Genomic DNA, 27500 nt, shown 5'->3' with positions numbered 1-27500 from the left:
TTATTTAATTTTTAAGTTGTAAAAGTTCACTTTTTATGTGAAGAGTGGACTCCTGTAGAAGCGATAAGTGATAAGGGTACACCGCCTTGGAGCTAGACGAGTGGACAGCAGAAGACCTCGTCCCATCGTGGCTAAATTTGAACATTTTAAGCAGAAGGATCTTGTTAAAAGTCACGGAAGAGAGCTCAAAGGAAAAGACTTCAGCCTAAATGACCAGTTCCCTAAGGAAATCCTGGATCGGCGCCGAGTCCTCTTTCCGCTGCGCAAAAAGTTTATCCAGGATGGGAAGAGAGCTGTCATCTCGGTGGATAAGCTTTATGTGGACAATAAGCTTTACAAGGAGCGAGGAGTGACTGACTGGCTGTATTAGCCCAACATCAGGTCAGACATTTACTATTCTTATCAGGATTCACTGGGTTTGATCACGTCAGGATTAAACAGCTGCTAAATCCGTATTCTAGATGATAAGATCACCTGTTCATCACCACCTTACACCCCTATCATCCTTTCTTAGTTCTTTCTTCTTTTTTAACCTGTATCTGTATTTTCCCTTCCTCTTTACCTGCTTCTGCACCTTTACACCTGTACGGCACAACCACACAACTTTCCATCACTGCGTCAGACTCGACACACACACACACACACACACACACACGCACGCACGCGCGCACGCACACACACACACACACACACAAATATATATATTAAATCTACAGCACAATATCATGATTTATGCATCCACAAACACTGTTGCATCTTTATTATTATTATTATTTACTTTTCTGTTATTTATTAACATATTATTTTATACATTTAGATACTTATTCCATCTTATTCACATGAAGGCGTCATATTTTAGCTACACACACACACACATCTATGGGTGCACTAACGTTTGTCTCATGGAATGTACATGGGACTGGCTCTAGAGAGAAGAGATAAAAAATTTTTGATCAGCTAAAGAGAGTGCAAGCAGACGTAATATTGTTACAAGAGACTCATAGATCTGCCACATCCACAGATGAACTTAAAACACCTGAGTTTCCCGGTATGTTCTCTGCCTGCTATAACTCTAGGCAAAGAGGTGTAGCTATTTTAATACACAAAAACATCAATTTCACAGTATTGGACACAATCTCTGATCCAGAGGGTAGATTTATAATGTTAAAAATATCTGTACAGAACCAAAGCTTATGTATTGTCAGCATATACTGTCCAAATATGGATGACCCTCCATTCTTTCATAATTTTTTCTCTGTACTCTCCGAACACTTGGACTGTCCACTTATACTTGGAGGCGATTTTAATTTTTGGATGAATTCCTTAACAGACAGACTCAGTACAGCTGGGACTCAGCGCAAATGGCAATCCACTAATATAGTTAAACAGTACATGAGTGATTATGGGCTTTGTGATACATGGCGATCTCTTCATCCTAACCGTAGAGAGTATACTTTTTTCTCACACGTCCATCACTCTCACTCACATTTGGATTATATTCTAGTCAGCAGCTCATTGTTGGCTGACATTTCAGACACTGAGATACACCCCATAGCTGTCAAGAGACCATGCTCCGGTCTCATTAACTCTGGTAAATAAGAAGACAATCCCACCAAGCAAAAACTGGAGGTTTAATCAGGCCCCCACAATGCAGCTCTGAAATTGGGTCAAACCCGGAAGTGAAATAAATTGCAGTTCCACCCTCATCCACTAGGGGCTGGTGTCAGAAGCGAGCACATCCTCATTGACTCCCATGTTAAAAATACCAATTTCACAGCAGAAATAAACATGTTTACAGCCTGGTACCAAAACATGTTTTTGGTTTAAATGATCTAGTTTACACTCATGACAACTCTGAGGGGGGTGAATTTTTTTCTCACTCTTCTGTTTAAGTGTATTAAAAGCCTAAAATTCTGTATAATTAATGAGCATCCGACCCACGTGACCACAGAGCTAGCTCCAGGGAAAGGCCTCAGTAGAGCCTCTGCCTGGCCTGGAAACTGCTCCGGGATTTTGAGTCTCTGTGTTTGTGTATTCTTTTTTGGATATTTTTTGTGCAATTGTTGGACAAAATGACTTGCTGTGGCATTAATTGCACTAATAGAGCGTCCAAGGAGTCTCCACTTCATTTTTTTCGGTAAGTAAAATTATATTTATGTATTTTAGGTCACTGCCGAGCTGAGCTTAGATTTTAACATACTGTTTAACCATGAAATTTAAATGTAATAGGGTAAAACCCAGTGCATTTAACATAATGCTGCACTTTAGAAAATGGGTTGCAATATAACATGTTGGTGGAGCTGGGTTCCCACTATCGGCTTGTGGAGCTCTCGGGAGACCGATGTTTTCCACCCTTATCCCCTCCCCACAGCCCGGTCCATCTCTGTCTGATCGCGGCTTCTGTTTGCTGCGCGGGCTGACGGCTGGTTCTCCCAGCAGCTCGGCGCATCTGTCTGATCGCGGCTTCTGTTAGCTGCGCGGGCTGACGGCTGGTTCTTATGGCAAGCCAGAACAGCCAAAATACGCCACTTCTCCCCGCAGCTCGGCGCATCTCTGTCTGATGGCGGCTTCTGTGTGCTGCGCGGGCTGACGGCTTGTGGAGCTCTGGGATGGAAACCTTTCCACCCGGTTCTCCCCAGTGGCAGCTCTGTGCAGCGGCACTTGTCTGCTGTGCGGCTGCCGGCTTGTGGAGGTCTCGGAGACCTCTGTATTCCACCCGGTTTTACCCAGCGGTCAGCCCGGCGTATCTCTGACTCAGAAGCTCTGGTGTGGTGCACAGTTAACTCCGGTTGTAGCTAGGTTGCTACCTCCGTTAGCTTAGCTCCCACCTCCGCATTAGCTTTTGGTTAGCTTCAGTTTAGCTTGTAGCTAGTTCGACCGGGTGTCGTCAGTTGATCCCAGCCTTACAGCCCCACCCTCAGCTCCTCCTCTCTTCCCTTTTATGGAATTGTCTGGGCTTGACGGAACCTGTGACACGGTCAAAATGGCGGTGGTGGCCACCTCCCATTTTAGCACAAAAACTTGTTGTTGGAGCCTATGGAAACCCATTGTCCAATATTTATATGTCAATGGTTTTGCCGCTGGAATTGCTAACGCCACCGTTAGCTAACCTTGCAACACTATAGATGGTTTTCTGTGTGGCTGTATGTGTTTATGATTTCATGGAAAAGTCAGCGATTGTTCATATGTTTATGATGTATATTAATGATTGTTTCAGGTGTTGTTGAGGTTTTGTGCATGCATGTGTATCTGAACAATAGGTACGCATGACCACTTCCTCCAAAGCACCCTCAATAAAAAGACTAGCTCCTTCATAGCACCTGCAGAAAAACATTTCTGGAGCCGCCACTGGCTCTGTCATCTCCAAAGTCACAGTCCACGAAGCAGTATCCGGGGATGGAGGATACGAAACCTTCTCGGTTCAAACACTCCCCCTCTGCTAATGATTCAGTGAGTACTAAAAGGAGCCCATGTTCTGCACGTTGGTGCTCATGGATGGAGTCTCAAAAGAGAGGGGTTGTCCCACCCGGATGACCGCCGCCCTAACCATTATGCACCGTGCCGCGACCGTGCTGACCACAGCCCTGCTGCTCTGAGGTCAAGAGCTGAGTCCGGTAGCAGGCCTCCCGAGACCATGCACGAAGCATTAAAACATGCCCTTTGTGTTTTGGATGAAGACCTATCAAAGACTAACAGAGTTCTACTCCTCTCTTCTGCAGAACAGAGTGCACATCCCACTGCACCTGTTGAACCTGCACATGACTCAGTTGCAATGACAAGTCTTCCAAAAGTTAAACATGCCTCAACAGTGCGTCCTGTGACCCCAGTGAGGTCTGGTGTGGTCGCTTCCATTACCTCTAAATCTCGAGCATCCAATGCACCTGTCAGCAGGTCAGGTAATCCTTACTCGCCATACAAACCTCCACTAAAGTTACTCTGTGATATCACCCAAATAGGTCCCAAGGAGAAACCTCACATCTCAGTGAATCTTGAGGGATCGCTTGACTGTGAGGCTGTCTTGAACTCTGGTTCGGTCCTCACCATCATGTCTCGTTCTCTTTGGGAGAGCGTCTGCTTGGCTGCAGCTTGACAGGGTCGTGTCTTAACGCTCACACCCTGTGCTGTGGACTTGAATCCTTTAACTCCAGATCCAATTACCTTGTCGTCTGTAGCTTTCCCTGAAGTTTCAGTGGGTGGCATGTCTGTGAGACGCCCGGTGTATGTGTCTGACATCGAGTATTTTCTTTTTATGTTGGGTGAAGAACTGCTCGAGCGATTTAGGCCTATCATTCCGATATTCGAAGGTTGCCCTGTACCACTAATGGCTGACTTTGATCTTTCTGGCTGCACCTATGCATCGACCGAGGGTCCTCCAGAGCGCACCCCTGTGCCCAACCCTCAAAAGACAGCGCCTGTGCCAGTCTACGGTTGTCATCCTCCAAAATTTCAGGTTTCTGGTCTATTAAAGGATCTTATGCTGGTCGCGTGCATCTGCGGGATGTCCACTGTGGCTATGCCTCCTCCTCAGCCTTCTCTTCCGTGACTGTGTGAACCTGGTTACTCTTCGGGTATCACGCTCTGGGAGAGCCCAGGTCTGTTAATGACTAACTACAGTCTATTCACACTAAAGATTTTCTTACAGTTTGACCCCGACATTGCATGCACTAGGAAACTGTTAAGTTCCTTTAACATACTTTCTGAAATGGGTACCAACTTGACCCACACGAGAATGTGGCACTCCACCACCGACATCTCTCACATGCTACTACAGGTACAGAAATTCACAGTTTCCAATTCTGTAATCTCTGTTACCCTCAGCAGGGAGAAGCATTTCCTCTCTGAGTTCCTCTAATTTGCTAATGCATTTGAGTTGGTCTTTACCTTGGGCGTCTCATTGGTCAACTCCTTTAGGACTGATACTGTCAAACGTCACGTAACCAAGCTTAAAATAGACGTACCTTTCCCCTGACAGCATGTCTTACGGACCACCATAGTCCACACTGGTGCGGTCTCTCTATATGACTTGGATCCAGATAAACAAATGTGGTGTAGATTCAACTTGTTCCGTTGTTTATAACCTCATATTAGTTCAATCAGGGCACCACCAGTTTTTGTTAAAAAAAAAAGAACCTGGAAAAAATGAATTTGGTATTCAGATTTGTTCAATGTAATCAGTCTAAAATTTAACACCACAGATAAATCTAAAGGATGAATTCTTGCCAGAATGCGCCGACTATTCTCGAGATCGTTGGAAATGATCAGGATTGTATTTACATTTTGTGAGTTTATTACAAACATCAGTTAATACAGATGACAAATGAACCAAACACAACTTATAGTTTCATGCATGGAATGAAGAAAAGGGTTAAGCCCAAAGCTTTATGGCAGTGTTATGAAATAAACTGACCTGTAATAACAGTGGAAGTTGGGTGACACACCAGATTATAGTAGAATTGGGGATAAGTTATAATGAGGAACAAAGTGGATTGGTCACTTGATCTGAAGTGAAGTGGCTGTGTGTGTGTGTGTGTGTGTGTGTGTGTGTGTGTGTGTGTGTGTGTGTGTGCGCGCGCGTGCGCGCGTGTGTGTGCGTGTGTGCGCGTGTGCGTGTGTGTGTGTGCAAATGAGAGTTCGCTGCAGCAGAGAAATGAGGACAAGTCCTAAAAGTTACCGTGGATTTGGATCGAAATAACACACGCCATAAATGTGAATATCTGAATTCACTATACGGGCTTAGCATAAAAAGTCTGCCAAATTAAATGATGCACAGATCTGTTTTCCCCTTCGCCAGAGGAGGGCCAAAGGGCTCAGACCGCCATGGAGTCCTCGCTCTTGTGAAGAGGCGTCTTGAACTGAAGGCTTTTGGCCCCCGAGTCGGTCGACGGTCACCTGTGTAGTTGAGGAGAGCACGTTCCGCTGCAGGGGCTTGACTTTGTGTTTCCTGTGCTTCTGCTGCACAGAAAATGTCAAGTTCAGATCGCAGGTCCAAAATAATCAAAAATAAAGCAGAATCAGAAAAACTACTCCAAATTAGTTTAACTCTTATTGTGAAATTTTTACCTGGCCAAACCGACTTCCGGTTTGATGTAGAAGGTCTAAAATCAAAAAAACAAACAGAGTTGTCCCTGAGTTCTACTGTAACTTGGGAGCGCTAATGACTTGAAAAACTTTGAGAGTGACGGCGTTGCTAGGCGAGATGGAGAGCCTGGCAGAGATTTGCTAAGGCGTCTTTTGTTCTTCGCTCTGCTGCCACGCGGGTTAAACTCTGGCCTTTATGACCTTTTCTTAGACATGTCCACATGTGTTTCACTTAACCACTGGATGACACTGTGGCTCTTTCAAATAAACTCAACCTTTTCAACAATGTCTGAAGCATCAAAGTTTACCAAGATTACCCACATAAAGCATCAAAAATCATTACTTTAAACAGGAAATAACTAAATTCCTGTCTTAAAACTTGACTGTATTACTGTTGGCATGAATTTTAACTGGTCAAACAAAAACAGCAGAGGTTTAACATAAAAGAAAAAAACACAAAACAAACATTTATGTTTGTAACTGAAAAGAGTTTTATAAAGACTAAATTCTGGAACCTTCCAGAACATGCCCTGAAGAGTTTTAGAGTACTCAGGTCTTGGGTGAGAGGTCAGCCTGTGACAGTTTTGATATAGAGCAGGTTCGTTTCTGATGCGTCCGAGATTTTCCGATTGGTACAGGAGAGAGACACAAGTCAATTGGTAAAATTTACGACCCTGGGAGAGAGTCGTAGGAGTTGAAACCAGATATGCTGAAAAGGAAGTCTGGAATTTATGACTTCTGTTGAAGGGGAAGGGAAATAAAAGCCTTAGGTGAAATAACAATTTAATGTCCTCCTTCTCATTAATCCAATCAAAGTTAATTTGAGAATATGAAATGTGGATTTCCGCTACAAGTGTGTGGCGATAACATGCATCCTGATCCGAACCAGCTTCATAACTGAAAGGATCAGGACATTTCTAACCGTGAAACTGAATGCTTCGTCCGGAATTATGCGTCGGACAGGAATGAACTCGGACTAATCACATCTGGTTAAGGCAGCTTTGGCTAACGTTGGGCTCCTGAGTTACCACAAGTATGGACACGGATAAAGAACAAAAACACCCATTCACTCCTTTTTGAGATCAAAACAATCTTTTGAGCTATTTAAAGCTTTAGCAGGTATCAGACTTGGTTGCATTTGATGAGTCAGTGCTCATGAAAGTATGGACGGGAGGCCTCGTCCTGTTTTAATACAAACCATACCAACTTTATTTATAAAGCACATTTTAAAACGGCATGGCAGCCGACCGAAGTGCTGTACAGAATAAAAAGTAAAAACACAACATAAAACAATACACAGTCAACAATAAAATGCACAACAAGGCAGATAATCACAGTCAATAAAAAGACACTTAATAAAATTTTCTAAGTCAGGGATTTAAAAATGTCTGGTTGTAAAAGTGAGCCTTAAGCAGCGACTTAAGCCAGCAAAGAGATTTTAAAACAGCTAATTATTACTAAAGGTGTGAAATTTGATTTACCATCTGGTTGGCTCGCCATTATTGTGCAACGTGACGTTTGTGGTTACTTTGAATGAACGATCAATAAGATGTGACGTTCCATATAAATATGAATTATCAGTATAATTGATCTTTTGAAATTTGATCTAAGACTAAACCAGGTCTTTTTGGTAGTTCAGGGAAATCACACCTTTATAATTATTTGACCTTTTTTGTTTTTTACTAACACCCTGTAGTTTTATTCTGAGTGCTGAAAATGGTCCGTTACAAATGTTTGTGGTTTTCCCTCCAATAAACATGTCATCTTTTCTACGTGAATTTAGATTTTTGTTTACTTTCAGGTTCAGTGTTCTAATACAGTATGACAAAATGAAGAAATGACTCTAAATTTGCATAGGCGAGGTTGTGCTGAAAAGAATATCAAACAAGGCAGAAACAACAAAATAGAGTTGAAAAGAAAAGTGAACAGCAAAACCTGTCAGATGGGCTGATTGTACTCCAGAGGGTTCATGAAGTGGGCTGAGTTATAGTACATGGAGACTGAAGACAGAACACAAAGATAAACAAGGACACATTAACACTAACTAAAAACCTAAAGTGAACATTTGTAACATGAAAACATTCTGGTTCACCTGCAGCCTCACCTGGTTGTTATCGTTGGATCTGATGGCGTCCTTTGTGCCCCTCGTCTTTGCAGGGTTCAGTCTGGATCAACAATGTGTCGAGGATAGTGAAGAGTGATTACACTGCAAGTAATGGAGTCATTCACCACATAGACACGATGCTGACTCCCTACAAGCTCAAGGACAGACCACAGCTTCAGCCTAAAATGGTTTGATAGCTTCAACTAGAATTAAAGCTGTGCCGTAACAATGTGTTATGTGAATACATTTGATCGACAGCATTTGAACTTTAGTGGCAAATGAAGCAACAGAAAGATTTCCGTCTCTGTGTTCAGATGAACTTCAGCACAGCAGCAACCGTATATGGCTACAGACGCTTCTATCAACTTATTAAGGTACGCACGCACAATCACAGCGTAGACCTGCACACACCAACATATTCTATGTAATATAGATGCACGCTCACACACACACACACTACTACTACTACAAATATGGACAGTATCATTTACCAGTTTCTATTAATTTATTCTTGTACATTTTTTATGACAACACTGTTTTGTCCTGTCTGTGTAAAGGTTTTCTGTTTTGTACTGTTGTCCCTTCATTCCCACCTTCCTCTCTTTCAGTGTTGGTGTTGTATGTCTCTTTTCTCCCTGCCTGTTCACTTCAGTACGTAAAACGCCGTACCATGTTTTTGGCACTCACCATTCTGTCAGCTTCATCTGCCAGGACAGGTTAAAAAACACATATTTAGGTACAAAAAGTAGCACCCTTATCCAAGCACTGCAATCATTCCCTAATGGCCAAAGGAGCAGTATAAGGTGATTTTCTTTGTTGCATTCATTCTGTGTACATGGGATTTCGTCATGGAAAACCTGGAACAAGAAGCCATCACAACCGCCCCCCCAGCGTAGCACAGGGTATCCGCGGGTCCTTAAAAAGTCTTAAAAAGTCTTAAATTAGCTTTTCCAAATTTAAGGCCTTAAAAATCCTTAAAAATGACAAATAATTCTTAAACACAGTTTCCAAAGGTCTTAAATGACCAAAGACCCAATAAACAAGATTCTTTTATTTCTAAAAAAATTTTCGTGAATTTCTAGTTAGTGTTCAGCATTTTTTGTGTACGATGTTGGCGTAAGCGGAACCGTACACATTCGGTTGGTTTGTGAAAGGGGGCTATTTTTAGATGAGCACATTAGCTGGTTAAGCTAGTGGGAGCTTGCACCATGGGGAAGTGCAAGTTTAATGGTAACTGGATGGTTAATCCCACGTTCACGACGTGGTTAGCACCGGTTCCAGGCAATAGCTGGAAATTATAGCTTAAATTAAATTTAAAAAATAGCTTAAATTTGGTCAAAGTGGCCTTAAAAAAGGACTTAAAAAGTCTTAAATTTGGCTCCCTTTAACCTGCAGATACCCTGGTAGCATTCATGGACATGAAAATAACCAGACAACAGACACCAACACATACAGATCAATACCAACTATGGACATAAGAACATCCCACCATACACAAGTGATCAGTGATCAGAACACTACACCACAGAGCTAGCATGATAACAGAAGAACTGGATCACAAACTGGAGGACCAACACGTACAAAACGCACTAAAAACCTGCAGATACCCAACACGGGCACTAAAGAAAGGAAAACGATAAACACCAAGGAGAACCAAGACAACAGAGGGAGCAGAACCAGAACCAGCAATAACCCTTCCTTACATCAAAGGCATAACAGAAACATAAGGACAGTGATGAACAGACACAACATTAACACACCAGCTAAACCCAACCTGACGGTCAAGAGCAGAGTGGTGCACCCAAAAGACAAAATACCAGCAGGACTAAAGTGCCGTGTCATCTACGAAATCCCATGTAACCTCTGCAGTAAAACACACATTCGAGAACCAGGACGCCAACTCAGCACGCGAACAACATCAACAAGAGAGTGGGAAGGAAACAAAAGAAAAGCACACAAGAGCAGCAAAACAGGAAGCAGAAGTTCTATGAAAAAATCAGCAGAAGAGAAAGTCACATAATGGACTGGGACAGCACACGGATCATAAACACCAAACAACAAACACACAGAAGATGAATTAAGGAAGGTATAGAGATAAGGAGACGCATACACAACACCATGACCAGAGACGACGGTGTCTCCACGTTGGATCACACACGGGACTGTCATCAGCATGAAGGATGCGGACAGCAGAGGGCGACATCATCCTCTTTGAACATCTTAGGTGTGTTATTGCTGTGTCGTGGTTCTAATTCCATGCTTTCGTTCTTTTTAAACACAGAAACAGTTTTGTTTACCTGTTTTGTAGCTACAGTTTCGCCGACGTCGGCGAAACTGTAGCTACAAAACAGGTAAACAAAACAGTTTCTGTGTTTAAAAAGAACGAAAGCATGCAACATCATCCTCTGCTGCCCGCACATAAACGGAAGTGACGCCACGAACCGCTGGCGGCTCTGACGAAGGTGGAAATTCCGGCCAACAGATGTCAGCTGTAGGTGAAAAAACATCCAATCACTGCTCGGTTAAATAGAAAAAAGAAGGGGATTGTGAATCAACACACAGAACTACAGAAGAGTTTTGAAGAGGTGAATGTCCATTACAACAACATTCATGAATGGAGTGAGTTTTGGTAATGGTTACATATCAGTAAATGCATTCAAGCTCACATAGAAGGAAACATCATGCCTAATATGGCGTAGACCAGAGACGTAGACCCCCTCTCATGTTTTTAGACCTGACTTTTATGGTTAAATGTTACAAAGCCGCAAATATCTTTAAACCACTGGACATCATTTCATTCATGTTCTAACCCTAACCCTACCGGTGTTAGCGCGCAGGATTGATAACATCTCGGAAAGGGTCACTGGACGGTGTGGAGATGTTTAATCACTGAATTGGCTTCACTGGAGGACTTGAATGATCAATACAGACTTAAGGCAGAGAGGAAAAATTATCTCTGCCTGACCCAAACAAAGTTCTGTTATCGAATCTGACGCCATAAGCTGCCTTGGAGTTGCATGCAAAACCCCCACGCTGGAAGGAATGCAGACAAATGCTGTGAATCTCTATCCACCCACCCCCCCGCCTTCAGATTGTGGTCTCTACCAAGGTCATCAAGCTAAGGACTCACTGCTTTCTGTGCTTCCCCATGACCTCCCTCCCACCTGCGGAGCCAGCTGGTTGAGCGCCACACAGGCCGCCCCTGCTGAGGAACCAGGATCCCTGCCCCTCCCCCCTACCTACCGGGTCTCATGTTGTGAACTGTGACGTTTGTTGCTTACATGTCGGGTGTTTTTTTTTGCATTGGAGCGCTACACCCTGCTGGTGTAACCCTGTTAATGCCTTTTTTCTCCCTCCCTGAACTTCCCTCATGTATTCCCTTACTCATCTACAAAGGAGCGCCGTCATGGCTGCTCCCATGGTCTGCCTGTATCTGTCCTGTCTATATGTGTGTGTGTGTAACCTTGGTCAGGTTGTACTATGGAGTCAAGTTCCTACGCTCTGAAAAGAGCGCTGGCAATAAAATTCATTCTGATTCTGATTCTGATTTCCAAAGACTAACAGTAAAAACTGCACAGTCTCTAAAGATCTAGTCACGTTGAGGCGTCTCCCCTTATCCTACGCTGCAGGATGCTGGTTTGCTTCCAGTGCTCCAGATGTCCATCCATCAGCCATTCACCTTCTTTTGGCCGACTGACAAAGCCCTTAACTCCCTGCCTACTGAAAGGCAACGCTGGCTCTATAGCCCCAACCACCAGGACCAGCTCACTGCCACCATCAAAGCTCACATCATACGAAACTCCAAGGTAAGAAGGTTCATTTATAATGGAGAAACCTTCTATCACCTCCGTCTTCTCCATCCCCAGTGAGTCGTGGAGGATGGCTGCTTACACTGAGCCAGGATCCTCTGGAGGTTTCTTCCTGTTAAAAGGGAGTTTTCCTCTCCACTGTCGCTGCATGCTTGCTTAGTATGAGGATTGCTGTAAAGACTATGACTACAATTATCCAAGAAGGTACCAGGTACTTGACTCTGGTACCATACAGAGCTGTTAAAGCACATACCTCCAGCCTGAACAGCAGCTTTGTACCGAGAGCAGATCCGGAAATAAACCTGTTTGGACCTCCGTGGAGACTGAGTCTTGATGTTCTGAAGGGTGTGTGGTTTTAGATGTATGGTGTGAAATACATTTTACTTTAGGTTAGGAATGAAACAGCAACGGTTAGCATAGCATTGCAAACTTTGTTTTTTATAAAGGTATTATTCATTTGAAGTATTATTGCTTTTAAGGGTATGTGTGTGCCTCATGCCCGGTTCACACTGTGCAATTTTTGGCCGTCTCAGCCAAATCTCTCATCCTGAGCAGAATCGTAACAAAAAACGGTGAAACTGAGGGTGATTTGTGTATCTGTGGTTATCCAGTCTGACCAGCTCTGCGACAGCTTTTTGAGCCGTCTCACGACCAAAGACAGCCTCCGACAATCTACAAGCAGGCTTGAAACCCTACGACTCCTGTCTGCAACCGACCACTGATGAACAGCAGCAAGACTCCGCCCCTGAGTTTGACTTTTAATTTGTTTAAAATGCGGATTATAAACTACCCACCAGTTTTTATTTCTCTTAATAGCCCGAGTTATACCGGAGTTATACTAAAATATTAAACTACATTTTTAGACCATCAGATGAATTGTGAAAACCGTGATTATGTGATCTGTGAGAGCTGAGAGGAGATGAGCTCACAAACAACTCAAAAACAGGAGAACCCTTTGCTGTTGGTGGAAATTCATATATTCAACCGATAATGATGGTTCAGGAGCGTTTTGCCGCAGAGGACAGAGGAAGTTGCGCTTCGTGACAGCGGTGGTGATGAGATGTCACGGAGCGAAGCTGCGGAGGAGCAGTGAGACCGAATTCACAGCAAAAGATTAGATGTTGCAGCGATCTGTGACAGATTGTTACTTCTCTGTAGTTCAGTGGGTTTTTACTTATTAAGGAGAAGGATGAAGGTCCAGCAGACAGATCAGCTGTTTAGCTGGAAGTCGGGAAAAAGGAGACCCGCAGTGAAGTTTCTTCATGGAGGGGGATGAGCTGGGTCATGAACCGACACTAAAAAGAAAAGCTTTGTTTTGGTTAGCAGTCTGCTCAGTGACGTCTGCTTTCTGGAGGTGCGCTCATGATGCAGCGCGTCCTGTTGGAACGTCACGTCATGCAGTCTGCCTCACAGAAATCTTGCGCCGTGCAGTGTGCCACTTTTCTGGAGTTCTGCCAGTGTGACATGAAAATTCCTGGGTGATGGCCAAAAGTGTGATCCGGCATGAGTGAGGAACATTTTTAGACTTATAATGAATATTTGTTTGTAGCTGACAGACATTGGTCAGCCAAGGAAATCTTCGACATATCGGACCATGCACGGGTCACTCGTCAAGTTAAGCTGCGACAGGACGCTGGTGGTAAGACCCAACCCACCATTCATGAGGCTAACATGTGGTTTCTTTTACCACAGAGGCTCTGCTTTTGTTTTGACTGATGTTGTTGTGTTTTACTCTCTCTCTCCCCCTCTGTGTGTATCCTCTCTCTCTTTCCTCTGTTTGTGTGTGTGTGTGTGTCCTCTCTCTCTCTCCCTCTGTATGTGTGTGTGTGTGTCCAGGGTGGAGTTTTACTTAATGACAACTCAGCCAGGCTGGTGGAGCGCTACATGGAATTTAAAGAAGGTCTGGCATTCGGCATCGACCAGCTGCTGGAGCCACCTGGACTGGGAGCATTCTGCGATGCAGTGAAGAACAGAACCACCTATGTTAGTTGATCTGCGACTGACCCAGTCCTCCTTCAATGCTCAGAGAGCAAAAACTAAATCTGTAGCAGCTCTTGGCTTATTAACACGTACTCTGTCTCAACACAGTTTCTATAGTCACAGCAGCCAAACTTGTAGAAACCTGGATTCATGAGCCCACCTCACTGAGCAAGAGGGATGAGTCAGAAGACTACAAAACAAACACTAAGGAGATCAAATAACCTAGGACCTGAAAGCCCAGTGGATTCTGCATGCAACAGCTCCATCAGGATTAAGTCCATCTCATGGTGGTCCAGAAGCCTTTCTGGGTCAGGTCTTCACACAACTCCATCTAGGATCTCCTCTAATGAGGCTCAAGGGATGTTCTGCTCAACTTTGCTCCTGCTGTAATGTCCACTCACATGGATGAATTAGAGCCAAGCCAGCTTTGTTTATAAAGCACTTTAAAAACAGCCCTCACTGACCACAGTGCTGAACATAAAAACATAAAACAGAATAAATTAGAATACAGTATGAAGTTAAAAGCACTAAAATCAAATAGAAATCCAAAACTTCATACGGTGTCGAAAGCCAAGCTAAAAAGGTGGGTCTTTCAAGACGATTTAAAAGTTTCCAGTGACTTTCTGAGATGTGCCGGCAGCAGCAACAGCGAAGGCGCTATCCCCTCTGAGCTTACGCTGTGTCCTTGGAGCGTCCAGGAGCAACTGGTCAGCGACCGAGAGGAGGAGTGAATGTGCAATAGCTCAGAGAGGCAGGGCGGGGCAAGACCGTTTAAAGACTTTAAAACGGATAAAAGAAGTTCAAAATGAACCCTAAAATGGACAGGAAGCCAGTGCAGTGCAGACAAAACAGGAGTGATGTGTTCACTCCTCCCTGTACCAGTTATAAGTCGAGCAGCAGCATTTTACACCCGCTGAAGTCGAGACAGTGAGGACTGGCTCAAACCAAAATACAAAGAGTTACAGTCATCCAAATGAGTTGTAATAAAAGCATGGATTACAGTTTTAAAATCCTCTCTAGTCAAAATGTGTTTACCTTTGCCAACTGTCTCAGATGGAAGAAGCTGGATTTGACAACAGCACTGATCTGACTGTCCAACCTAAAATCACCGTCCATTTTAAAACCCAAGTTAGTCACTGTTGGCAGAGCCAGGGGGCCTAAGTCCATAGGAGCGGGCCTGCTGGAGGTACCAGGACCAACGGCAATTATCTCTGTTTTTCTCATTCAAATTTTAAAGTTAAAAGCCGTCCAAGATTTGACCTCATCCAAACAAACCACTAGGGATGTTATGCTGCAGCCATCCTTTTGTTTTAGCGCGAGATACATCTGTGTATCGTCTGCATAGCAATGGAAGGCAATTTTGTGCTTCCTAAAAATGGACCCTAGAGACAGCAGATACAAACTAAAAAGTAGAGGACAGAGTATTGAGCCCTGAGGCTTCATCATGTGTGTCTGATGGGGACAGAAACTAACCCATTAACACCTTACAGGGGTTTCTAGCAGACCTGGAGCTGTGGAAACCAAGCCCCCATGTTTTTACAATGAAAGTGAAGCCAACAAGGAAGTGACTGAAAGTGCAGTTCCACCGTCATCCACTAGGGGCTGGCAGCTAAAGTGAGCAAATCCTCATTGACTCCCATGTTAAAGAAGTCAGTTAGTTTAATTTAACGGCTTGGTCGAATATGTTAGTGGGGCTTCATAAGAACCTTGAGCGGGTGCAGCTTCTCCTGTCTCCTGCCTGAGAACAGTTGCTAGAGCAAGCGGCTGGTTGTTCCCGTTTCCCGGGCAACCGTGCCGACTCCGATGCGAGGCTGTAGTCATGATGGTCATTGGTGGACCTCTGAGGGAGACCACAGATACACTGCAGCTCTGTTTCTTGATGCTGCTTCGCTTTTAAGTTGTTCAGCCACATTTTTCTTGCTAATAGTTTGCTGGTTGAACGGGGGAAATATGTGTTCGTTTACCATAACACCGCTTGTTTTAAGATGGGTTGAAATATAACATGTTGGTGTTCATGCTGGGTAAAAAAACTAGATCTAAAGATCTTACCGAGGACAGTGGAGGATATCGGGCTTTGCGGGTCCACCACGGTCAAAGATTCATGAGTCCACTGTTGTCGACTCGGGTCTTGGCTCTGTGGGGTGTCGACACAGTGACGGAGTCGTGGATCATTGACCATGGTGGACCAGCAAAGCCCGTTATCCTCGGTCAGCTAACCTAGTTATGATTTTGTTACTAAGCAGGCCGAAGGTGCCTTCACTTTGGCATTGCACTACCGCATTTTTCTTGCCAAAAATGCCCAGAAAAACTCTGTTAGCTTTGGGTTAGCATGTAGCTAATGTCCAGCTGATCTCCAAATGTGGCGCATGAGCGGATGTAAAAGGCCACGGTTCCCAGCTCTGATCGCAGTGGTCTGAGGCTCTGCTTGTTCACTGAGAATACACAAGACAAAACTAATAACGCAACACTTTTGTTTTTGCTCCCATTTTTCATGAGCTGAACTCAAAAATCTGAAAATTTGTCTACAAACACAAAACACCCATGCCTCTCAAATATTGATCTGAAATCTGGCTACATGTGTGTTAGTGAGCACTTTTCCCTTACCAAGATAATCCATCCCACCTCACAGGTGTGGCATATCAAGGGGCTGATGAAAGCATGAATAATGTACAGGTGTGTCTTAGACTGCCCACAATAAAAGGACACCCTGACATGTGCACAGTTTTGCTTTATTGAGGGTGCAGGAGTGGACGAACTAGATCTAGAAGCAGACAGCAGCTTGAGCCGAATTCCTCCAGCAGAAATTCCTTCAGCAGAAGCAACACTGTTCTTTACTCCATGAGTTCTGGCCCACTTCTCAACAGCCCTGCTTCCTTTCAGATCCACTGTCAGGAGTTCTGTTCATGTAGATATTACAAATAACTAACCAGTGTTGGGCTTATTTATGGTGCTAGCTTCATTTGCATGCTCTTGTTGTTTGTTCTCTTGCATGCACTGCACTTGTGTGCGTTTTAAATGCCCTTAACTAGAACATCAGAGCAATCCTGAAGAAGGTTCTAAATGAAATGTAAGGCTTGTGTTGAAACCTTTCAGGGGCGTTGTGGAAGCTGCTTCTTCCCTCCACCTTGCCCCAGCTCATCTATTTACTTGGTGAGCATGTCCTTCCAGACACAAAAGCAATTCTAATTATTTGTAGCGGAGCTGAAAGGTGAACGTTCTGTTTGCATTCATCAGGGAAACACAATGCTTTGTTCAAGATATCGTCCAAGATACACATACCTAGACCTGGAACCTGGAATTAGCAGACGGGGCTGTATGAGAGTTTGTCAGGTTCCTTCCTGGGTCTCACAGTGCTGCAAAAACCACTACAGCAGAGACTGTAAAGGTATGACTCATATATTCACATGAAGTTTATGACTTCTTTTTTGACTCCTTCTTTCTTTGTGTCAGTGTGTCCAGGAGGAGTGGAAGCTCCCTGTAGTCGCCATGGTGACTGTGATGATGGTCTCACAGGTTCGGGAGTCTGTAGGTGCTACAAAGGCTTCAGAGGACATTCCTGTCAACTCTGTGCCAGTGGCTACTATGGCGTCAACTGCACAGGTACATCAGAATAGAGGATGGATTTTAGACGAGGCTGTGACATCGGAACAGCCTTTAGGGTCAGGAGAAAAAGAGCAAGAGGCCAGAAGTTCTGACCTTAAGTTCCTGGAGATGCACAACAACAACAGTTGTGTCTCTTTACCACCAGGAGCAGTCCAAAGCAATAACCAGGCCAGGGTTAGAAGAACATCATCAGAACCATCTCTCTGATCCAGGCCTGGTGCTGCTGTTTTTCTTTTAGCCTGCAGCTGTGGGACCGGACGCTGTGATGAGGGCGTGGATGGGACTGGACAATGTATTTGTGAGTCTGGATGGGAAGGAGATCGGTGCCAGAACCACATCGGTGAGCTTTTTTCCGTGTCAGAACCAGAATTAGGAGGTTTTGTTGCCATGTGTGTGAGAATCACCACATTCGGAAATTGCTGCGGTTCTCAGTCCAAGTAGGAATTAGAATTAAGAAATAAACACAATGAAATGATGATAATATAGGGAGACAATAATTAGAGAAGCAGCTGCTTTATACAGTTTAGTGTGGGTTCTGGTCAGAGCGGGTCGGTACAGGTGCAAACACAACACCGGGTCATGTGACTAGAACAAAGCAGATGAGTGGGCGGGTCTACGACTGGTCTTCATGAGTTCGTCCGCAGAGGGGAAGAAACTGTTCTTGTGGCAAGAGGTTCTGGTCCGAATGGATCTGAGCCTCCTGCCAGATGGGAGTGAGTCAAAGAGACTGTCCAGGGTGAGACGGGTCTGCTGTGATCCCAGCTGGGAATGTTTTTAAGATGGTGGTCATCTTCCCCAGCATCCTCCTTTCATGCATCTCCTCAACTGGATCCAGTGGGCAGCTCAGAACCGAGCTAGCTACGTGAAGCAGCTCGTTCAGTCTCTTCCTGTCTCGGTCAGAGTTGCCTGCACCCCAACAGACCACAGCAGAGAGGATAACAGAGCCGACCACAGAATGATGAAAGCATTTTAGCAGCTAGGAATTAACTCTGAAGGACCTCAGCCTCCTCAGGAGGTGGAGGCGGCTTTGGCCCTTCGTATACAGCATCTGTGTTGTTGGACCAGTTCAGTTTGCTGTTGAGGTGAACACCCAGGTACTTAAAGGTATCCACCACCTCAATGTCTGCTCCCTGGATGTTTACTGGTGAGTGAGGAGGAGTGTTTCTCTGGAAGTCTATCACCTTTTCCTTTGTTTTACTGGTGATCAAGCAAAGGTGGTTAGACTCACAACAGTCCACAAGGTCCAGGACGACTGTACTCCAGGTCATTCCCCTCAGACATACAGCCGACAATGGCCGAGTCATCAGAGAACTTCTGGAGGTGACAGCTGCTGGTGTTATAGGTGAAGTACGAGGTGTGGAAGGGTGAGAGCACTGTACCCTGTGGAGCTCCAGTACTGCACACAACCACCTCAGATGTACAGTGGTGCAGCCTCATGTGTTGGTGAGGTAGTTGATGGTCCATGTAGTCAGATGTTCGTCCAGTCCTGCACCCCTCATCTTCTGCTGCAGTAGACAGGGCTGGATGGTGCTGAAGGCACTTGAGAAGTCGAAGAACATGATTCTCACTGCGCTTCTTTGCATCTCGAGGTGAGTCAGAGCCTGGTGCTGCAGGTAGATGAGCGCGTCCTCCAGCCTCAGAAGCAGCTCACAGCAACAATAGAACCCAGTCCTATCTTAAGTGGTGCGGCGTGCCACTTCTGACATGCCTGGAAATGGCTCACAGCTGGTTTGAATACCTCCATGTTGCTTCCAGTGTGAAAAGGAGTTAGACATTATCTGTATGTGTTGTCTTAATTCACATTTAGCTTTGGCTACCAATCTAACTTGAGGTAGGGAGTGGCTAACGTTACGACTGTCTACAGAGGGTGTTGCTTGGGACATGGCAGCTTTCTAAGTGAATCACGTCCATTGATGGAGGATCAGATGAGATCATCTCTGTGGTCTTCAGGACTGTAGTTTTTATTCCTTGCATTACACTAAAAGATTGATCTCAGCAGATGTTTATTGTTGTTGTTTACCCCCTGTGACGAATCCAACATGTGTGTCCAGACTCGGTCCCGGAGAACTGCAGACAATGCCACGCTCAAGCTACATGTGTGTCTCACGTTGGTTGTCAGTGTAAACCAGGATTCGAGGGGAATGGGACTTTCTGCAGCCTGATGCCGCGTAAGTGTTCAGCCCGTGTTCGAGACAAGTGTCGGCGTTAAACCGGCAGCACACAGACTTCAGCATAGCTGCTGGGCAGATGAGCTTCTGGGGGTGTGCTCGGACCCAGGTGTTGTTCTGTTCAGACAAGGTCTCTCTTCTTCTGGCAGACGTCTGAAGTGTTTTTTTATTTAACCAGATGAGTGGATAGAGAACTCATTCTCATTTCCACCAATGGTCTGGTCCAGAGGCAGCAGCAACACACACGGTTAGCTTCACACCAGAGAGCAACGGATGAGAAACAACAGACACAAAGACAACGGACCGTTCTCGTGGATAACACCCCATCTTAGGTCATGGTGACATCATTTACAGGACCGCTTCCTAAAAACTTATTCATAAACTCGATGTCATTCATCACTCAGCAACCCGTTTGGTCACCACTCATCATTGTGATCTGTGCTCACTTGTTAACTGGCCATCACTCCATTCCTGCAGGAAGTTACATCATCCTAACCCTAACCCGTCATATCTTCTCTCATCATCATCTTCTCTTCCAGCAACCAGCACCGTTTACATTCCAGTAACTTCATCTCTACGGTTATTCCCAAAGCTCACACCTCCTTTGGCCGCTCCTCGTTCCAGTTTGCTGCTTCCAACGACTGGAATGAGCTGCAGAACCACAGCAGCTCACTAACAACATCCCAGTATCTACCTTCAATAGTTCATGGTGATCAATAGTTTCTGATCAGTGTTCTTCTGAGTATTAAAGTCTGTTCTGACCCCTTGTACATATTACCTATGAGAACAGTCCTCTGTCTTTATGTCCTGTTTTATCTGGTTGATCTCACCTGCTGTTCTTTGGTGTAAAGCTAACCGCGCTGCTGCCTCTGGACCAGACCCTCGTTGGAAATGAGAACAAGTTCTCTCTCCACTCATCTGGTTAAATAAAGGTTAAACAAGTAAATGAATGATGCACGACAATGCCTCCCATTTAGTCTCTTTTATTCTTGTCTTGACTGGCGAGTTTTAGGTTGGTGACCTTAGGCAAACAAATGTACACCGTTAGCTACTCTACAAACGTTAGCAGGCAGAATAGATGTAACAGACTTTAATTGTACATTTTCTTTAACTTTCTTAAACTTAAATCCCCCAAAATAAACGTACATTTCTTTTATGACTGATTACAGTTTTATGGAAGAAGTGACGGTACGTACCAGAAGCACCTCTGTGGTTGCCTGGATATTAAACTGTTTCCCCCTACACCATAACACTCCGAAGCAGGCACGTTGATCAGAATAATGCGATCCAAACTCTTTCAAAATTCACATCAGCCTTAAATCATCAGACATGTGTGACCCACATGCGCATGAAGTAAATCTCATGTCAGAGGTGAGGCAAAAGTCTTGCTTTTGTGACTTTTATTCTGGTGAACTGATATTCTTCTGAGCTCCAATGCTGACAGGAAAGATCTGGCTCGTTCCCAACCAGATAACATTATATTTACAACTAAACACCCGAGTGTTTCCACAGGAAGTGGGTTAGGGTTCGGAAGTGGAATTCCCACTCACCCATTTGACCTCCACAGTTTCACCCTAGAGGAAACAGCTAGACCTTCCTGTGGTACCACCGTGTGACCATGGAGGGCTAGACTGAGACTGGTGGTTCTGACTGCCACAGCACTGGGGGGGGAGGTGCTTTGGTACCTTCTGGACCTTTGTTTGTTTGTCTGACATAAGCGGAATCTCCTACAGCCCCAGACCTCTGCTCCGAGTACAACGGTGGCTGTGACCTCAGTGCAGACTGCAACCAGACAGGACTGCTCGTGAACTGTACCTGCCGCAGCGGTTACCGTGGAGATGGCTTCTCGTGTGAGCCTATCAACAGGTGAGCAGCGCCATCCCACTACTGTGACCCGGATGCAACTTCTAACTAAAGATTTTCTTTATATCCAGATGTGTTGAAGAGCAAAATGGTGGCTGCAGTGACTTTGCCTCCTGCAAGTTCACTGGTCCTGTGAGTAGAAACCTGTCTCAATTATGTTTATACCCATGACAAAGTACTGGTGCCCATCGAAGTGTACTGGTAATCTACTACAGACATAGTATGCAAGAAAACAAAATGTTCTTGTTTATTTGTTCTATCCTCAGACCTGCTGATGAGTATAGAGCTTCAGCTTTTTACTTTACTAGAAAGGACATTATTGATGTGATCTTTTGTCCAATCTCCAATAACTAGTTCAATAAAAACAGAACAAACATGAAGAACCTCATTTTGGAAGCTGCTTACGCACAAAACAGTGTCTGAAAACTGTGAGAGTTGTTTTCTACACAAACTTTGTGATTTATGAAGAAAAACTTGATGGTGACCATGGTCTTGAGTCAGACAAGGGTAGAATGCCTTCTCCAGGTCAGGGAGTGGAGGAGTTGAACCCTCTCAGGCTCAAAGTAAGTGTTGATAAAAGGACGAACAACTGAGTCCTTCAGGGGAACTTCTGAGTTAAAAAATGCTCATGAAACACGTACGTGGGGTAACCAGGTAGGTAGGTTTTAACGTTGCTAATCTGCACCGCCAGCCTCCAGAGGGTTAAGTATCTCGGGGTCTTGTTCAAGACTGAGGAGGGAAAGCTGGAGCGTGAGATCGACTGGCGGATTGGTGCTGCGTCTGCAGTGATGCGGGCGTTGTACCGGTCTGTCGTGGTGAAGAGAGAGCTGAGCTGAGCCAATCGGGATGAGGCCAAAAGGTAGACCCAGGACACGGTGGAGGGACTACGTCTCTCACCTGGCCAGGTAACGCCTTGGGATTCCCCCGGAGGAGCTGGCCAAAGTGGCTGGGGAGAGGGAAGTCTGGGCCTCTCGATGTGGCTCTGGTGATCTGAGATGCAGGTCTAACGGAGAGAAGCTCACAGAGCGGTCTGGCGCTCCAATTTGCAATCTCAGCTGATTTTGTTGAAAAAGCAAAACTAATTGCCCGTGTTTACTTTCATTTTGAATAAATTTTACCGGCCGGATCTCGGCATTAACTCCCCACACCATCGTGACACCTCCTTCTGTTGCGCCATGACACAATCTTACTACCAAGTGAGGCAGACCTGTGAGAAAAACGGTTCTTTCCTGTCACTGATTGCTTGATTCTGTGGGGTTCGTTTTTTGTTGGACTTTTATCTGGAATACAAATCTTTCGGATCCGACAGAGGCAGCTCAGCTAAAGTGTAAGCACCCTTGAAGCTATCTTGAATGCCTGTCCTCCTGTTCCTTCTGCCCCTCAAAGACACCTTTATGCTTTCTAAAGCAAATAAAAGGATCGAAAACCTTAAAGAGGATATACGACGACTCTGCTGAGCAGCCAAAGGAAATGCTGCTGGATAGTTTTAGATCTCGCATCCCTGGACTGTCTGAGACCACTGCCAGTCAGTGTGAAGATAAAACATCCATGCAGAACTCTCTGCTCCAAAACACCATTGCTTGGGATCCCTCTGCACCACCAAAACCAACTTCCAGCTCTACTCCTGACTCATTATCTTGGTCAGAGGTTGTGGTACGTGGCTGTAGGAGAGCCCCTGTGGTTGATCCCCCCCCCCACCTGACCTCAGTCTTTCAATCCGCCTCTCTCCACTTTCTGAGGAACAACCAGCTGATGTCTCCAGGCCTCCTATTCCCTCCCAACCATCTGATCCCATCCAGCAGGAACCTGTAGTCCAGAAGAAGCAACCTCAGCAATCTCTTCCCCCACAGACCTCAACCTCTGATGCCAGATGCAGAATCCTGAAGGATGCTGTGCGTCGATTGCTGGTCCACCTGCCCCGGTTAAGAGTTCTCATTCATGTGGGATCGACTGATGTTACTCTCCGGGAGTCAGTCATCACACAACAGCATTCTAACCATCTCCACTCCTGGCTTCAGTCTGCTTGCAGGTCCCACAGTTTTGGCCTCTTCGATAATTTTAACCTTTTTTGGAAGCGTTTCTCCTTTTTCAGGTGCGAGGGTATTCACCCTAACCATCATGGCTCCAGCATGCTAACCGCTAACATCTGGTATGCTGTGCAGTCCCATAGATATACATCTATGGTGGATTCCCTTCCATAGACATGACGGTTTACATCTCAGCCATCTTCACCTTCTACGGTCTTTGCTCACACCACCACTTCAAATAACTTAACCCCCTACAGTCCTCCCATGATGCAACAGTCTTCTGTGTGTCTTCCAAAAGTCTCAATTCCCAAAATGTTTTCTTCTGCTGACAAACCCAAAAGATTTCCTATTCCAGTTCATGTATTCATGGCCGGAGAACCCAGAACACCAGATGTTTACGACCCATCCCTCTCCAACAGGTTGAGAAGACAAATGCTCTCCAGGATTCAGTTCAGTGTGCCCTGTTAAACGCCCGCTCCATCTCAAACAAATCCTTCATTTTAAATGAGCTGTTCACCAGAGAAAAGTTTGACTATTTATTTCTTACTGAGACGTGGCAGCAAAATGGCTATTTTGTACATTTCAATGAAATATGTCCACCAAACTGCTCTGTGTTTACCACACCACGCCCGTCACGTCGTGGTGGAGGTCTTGCTGTGGTCTTTAAGGACAAACATGTCTGTAATCTGGTGAAAAATGGCCCTTTTACAACTTTTTAATGTCAGGTCATCAAAGCAGAGTTACAAAATGTATTTCACTGTATTTTAATCTACCGACCTCCCGGTCCAGCTGGTCCTTTTGTCTCTGAATCAGCAGAATTTCTATCATCAATGATCAAACTAGAAAAAGTTTTAATCCTTGGTGACTTTAACTTACACATTAGTGATCCTACTTTGTAGCACAGCAGTAGAGTTCATGTCTATAATGGAGTCTTTTAACTTAGAGCAGTGTAGAAGAATTATCATAAAAAAATCAAGAGCTTGAATTTTCAGTTGAGAGCAGGATTTCTTATCTTTGCGCTCAAAACGTCTGCTCGCTTTCAAATATACTCTGTTGTCCCTCAAATGGTTGTTTCTTCACTCAGATTGAAACCATCTTACGCAGATATTTTCTTCTCAAGAGAAAACTTTTTCTCTGCACAGATCAAAACAGTAACTGCTCCCACAAGTCTGTTCCCCAATGTTCATGTATTTTTTTCTGCTCTCTCTCAAAACTTGGAATTATAATCGAGAGTTTGGAGTAGAAGCTAGAGCGACTGCCAAATCCTCAGTGCTTATCCTGCTCGACTTATCCGCTGCATTTGACACTGTCAACCATGGCTTCCTTTTGTCCACACTCTCTAGCATGGGCATCGCAGAGAAAGCCACAGAAGTCCCCAGGGCTCTGTACTAGGACCTCTTCTCTTTGCCATATACACCACCTCACTGGGTGAGATCATTCGATCACATGGCTTCTCCTACCACTGCTATGCAGACGACACCCAGCTCTATCTGTCATTTCCACCGGACGACCACACTATCTCTGCACGAATATCAAACTGTCTCTCTGACATATCAAAATGGATGAAATCCCACCATCTCCAACTCAACCTCTCTAAAACTGAACTACTTGTCATCCCAGCAAAACCATCCATACAGCACAATATCTCAATCCAAAATGACTTCCTATCTCTGGCTCCTTCAAAGGCAGTTCGAAATCTGGGTGTTGTGATTGATGAACACCTGGCCTTTAAAGATCATGTTGCCTCTGTTGCTCATTCATGCCGCTTTGTGCTGTATAACATACGAAAGATCAGACCATACCTAACACAACATGCCACCCAGCTCCTGGTGCAATCTACTGTCATCTCCCGCCTCCATTACTGCAACGCCCTTCTAACTGGTCTTCCAGGCTGTACTGCGAGACCTCTTCAAATGGTCCAGAACGCAGCGGCGCGTCTGGTCTTCAATCAGCCAACAAGAGCACACGTCACCCCTCTGTTCATTGAGCTCCACTGGCTACCGCTAGCAGCACGCATCAAATTCAAATAGCTAACACTAGCATACAAAGTCTGAGACGGTACGGCTCCCATCTACCTGAATCCTCTTGCAAAGGCTTACGTCTCGGCCCGGCCGCTCCGGTCATCACAGGATGGTCGGCTAGCGGTGCCTACACCACGCTCAGGACAGTCCAGACTCTTCTCATGCATCGTTCCACAAATGTGGAATGACCTTCCAAGCACTACCAGAACAGGAGCTTCCTTTTCTATTTTCAAGAAACTCCTGAAGACCCTGCTCTTCAGAGAGCGTCTTCTAAACTAGCACCCTCCCTGCACCCGTCCCCCTCTCTACTGTCCACTCCTTGTTCCCTCCTCTCCATGATTGATGTCACGTTGTTGTTGTTATTGTTGTTGTTAGCCTCAAAGGCAACATGCCTATTATCACTTGTAAGTCGCTTTGGACAAAAGCGTCTGCTAAATACATAAACATAAACTCCTAGCAACTGCTCAGCCAAGTCTTCAGCTTTCTGCTCCCCATTACGATTACCACGTGGACAGGATGTTATCAATGCCAGGGTTTACCAGCTGATCAGCACGACCCAGAAATGGACCGCTGTGCCACTTATTGGGATGGGATTGGGTTCTATTTTTGCCACAAGTTGCATCAGGGACACTTCAACTTCTGCAGTTAACATAGGGCTAGACAGGAAATCAACATGATTCACTTAACAGTAAACTCATCTTGCTTTTACTTATCAGAACAAAAGAAAACAAATAATATTAGATTCACTTGTGAAGTTCTTACTGCTTGTGTGGCATTCACGGGTGGGTCTCCTGCAAAGACAGTATGTAGTCCAGCTGTCTGGATTCTGGAGCAGAGAAGGTTAACTTCTCTGTCTGCCTACAAACCATCAGCTGTTAGTTTGTGTTCTGTTTGCTCGCACCAAATTTTGGTTCATCTGCTCCTTCTGCATGGAGCAGGCAGCAGGAAAACTGGAAATTAACCCAGTTTATCTTGTTGAATACATTTAAAATCAGACTGAGAGCCCTGGAGATGTATTCCCTGTGTTGTAACAACCTTCTGTAATTTTGTACATAACATGTCTGTGTAACTGAAACATTCAACTCAATTCAAGTTTATTTATAAAGCGCCAAATCACGACAAGAGTCGTCTCAAGGCACTTCACATAATAAACATTCCAATTCACAGTTCATTAAGCCAATCAGAAATAATGTTTCCTATATAAGGAACCCAGCAAATTGCATCAAGTCACTGACTAGTGACACTGACACACACACACACACACACACACACACACACACACACACACACACACACACACACACACACACACACACACACCAGGCAATGTGTCCATGGTTACACTGTGACTGTTTAGTAAATATTCTATTTGGTGAGAGATAAACTTTATTGTATTTATCCTAGTGAATCTATTATTAAACGGGTAAACTAGTAGTAGCACATTCAATGTCAAGGAAAGCAAAAAGTTATTATCAGGAGAGGGAGAATGTTTTAGTGGTTAGCAGCAGTGTGCTAGACGATGGCCCCCTCCATGAGGCCACCACAGCTCAGCAGAACATCGTTGTAGCTTCTTCTGGGGAGAAAAACACTTAGAGAGAAAATAAAGTTAACAGCTGAAATAGCAGAAAATAATACAGTTAAAGAGCAGATTGTAGAAGAAAGTAGTAGAGTGTGAAAAGTGATCAGTGTATCCTCCAGCAGTCTAAGCCTATAGCAGCATAACTACAGAGATAACTCTGGATAATCTATCCTATTTAGATGGAGGCATGTTGGAGGCAGGGCAAGGGAGAGCCGTCTTTACCGACTGTACACTCCACCTCCCTCTACTCCCCCACTTGTCCAGATCT

General features: G+C 44.8%; 1 protein-coding gene across 2 annotated transcripts in view; it reads left to right on the top strand.

Moving 5' to 3' along the window:
- The window catches only part of stab1 (stabilin 1), a 263769-nt gene that overhangs the window by 190939 nt on the left and 45330 nt on the right, over positions 1-27500 (top strand). For both annotated transcript variants that reach the window (XM_070554590.1, XM_070554589.1), the window contains 12 exons: positions 8236-8370; positions 8497-8556; positions 11812-11988; positions 13541-13630; positions 13828-13974; positions 17065-17121; positions 17206-17356; positions 17422-17571; positions 17813-17914; positions 19626-19742; positions 21476-21608; positions 21677-21737. In XM_070554590.1, coding sequence (XP_070410691.1) covers positions 8236-8370; positions 8497-8556; positions 11812-11988; positions 13541-13630; positions 13828-13974; positions 17065-17121; positions 17206-17356; positions 17422-17571; positions 17813-17914; positions 19626-19742; positions 21476-21608; positions 21677-21737 — 1380 coding nt within the window. The remainder of the gene's footprint in view (positions 1-8235; positions 8371-8496; positions 8557-11811; positions 11989-13540; positions 13631-13827; positions 13975-17064; positions 17122-17205; positions 17357-17421; positions 17572-17812; positions 17915-19625; positions 19743-21475; positions 21609-21676; positions 21738-27500) is intronic.

The sequence above is a fragment of the Nothobranchius furzeri genome, chromosome 9, assembly GCF_043380555.1.
Source record: "Nothobranchius furzeri strain GRZ-AD chromosome 9, NfurGRZ-RIMD1, whole genome shotgun sequence".
Lineage (NCBI taxonomy): Eukaryota > Metazoa > Chordata > Actinopteri > Cyprinodontiformes > Nothobranchiidae > Nothobranchius > Nothobranchius furzeri.
The sequence above is the reverse complement of the archived record's forward strand: the minus strand, read 5'-3'. Positions and strand labels throughout refer to the sequence as shown.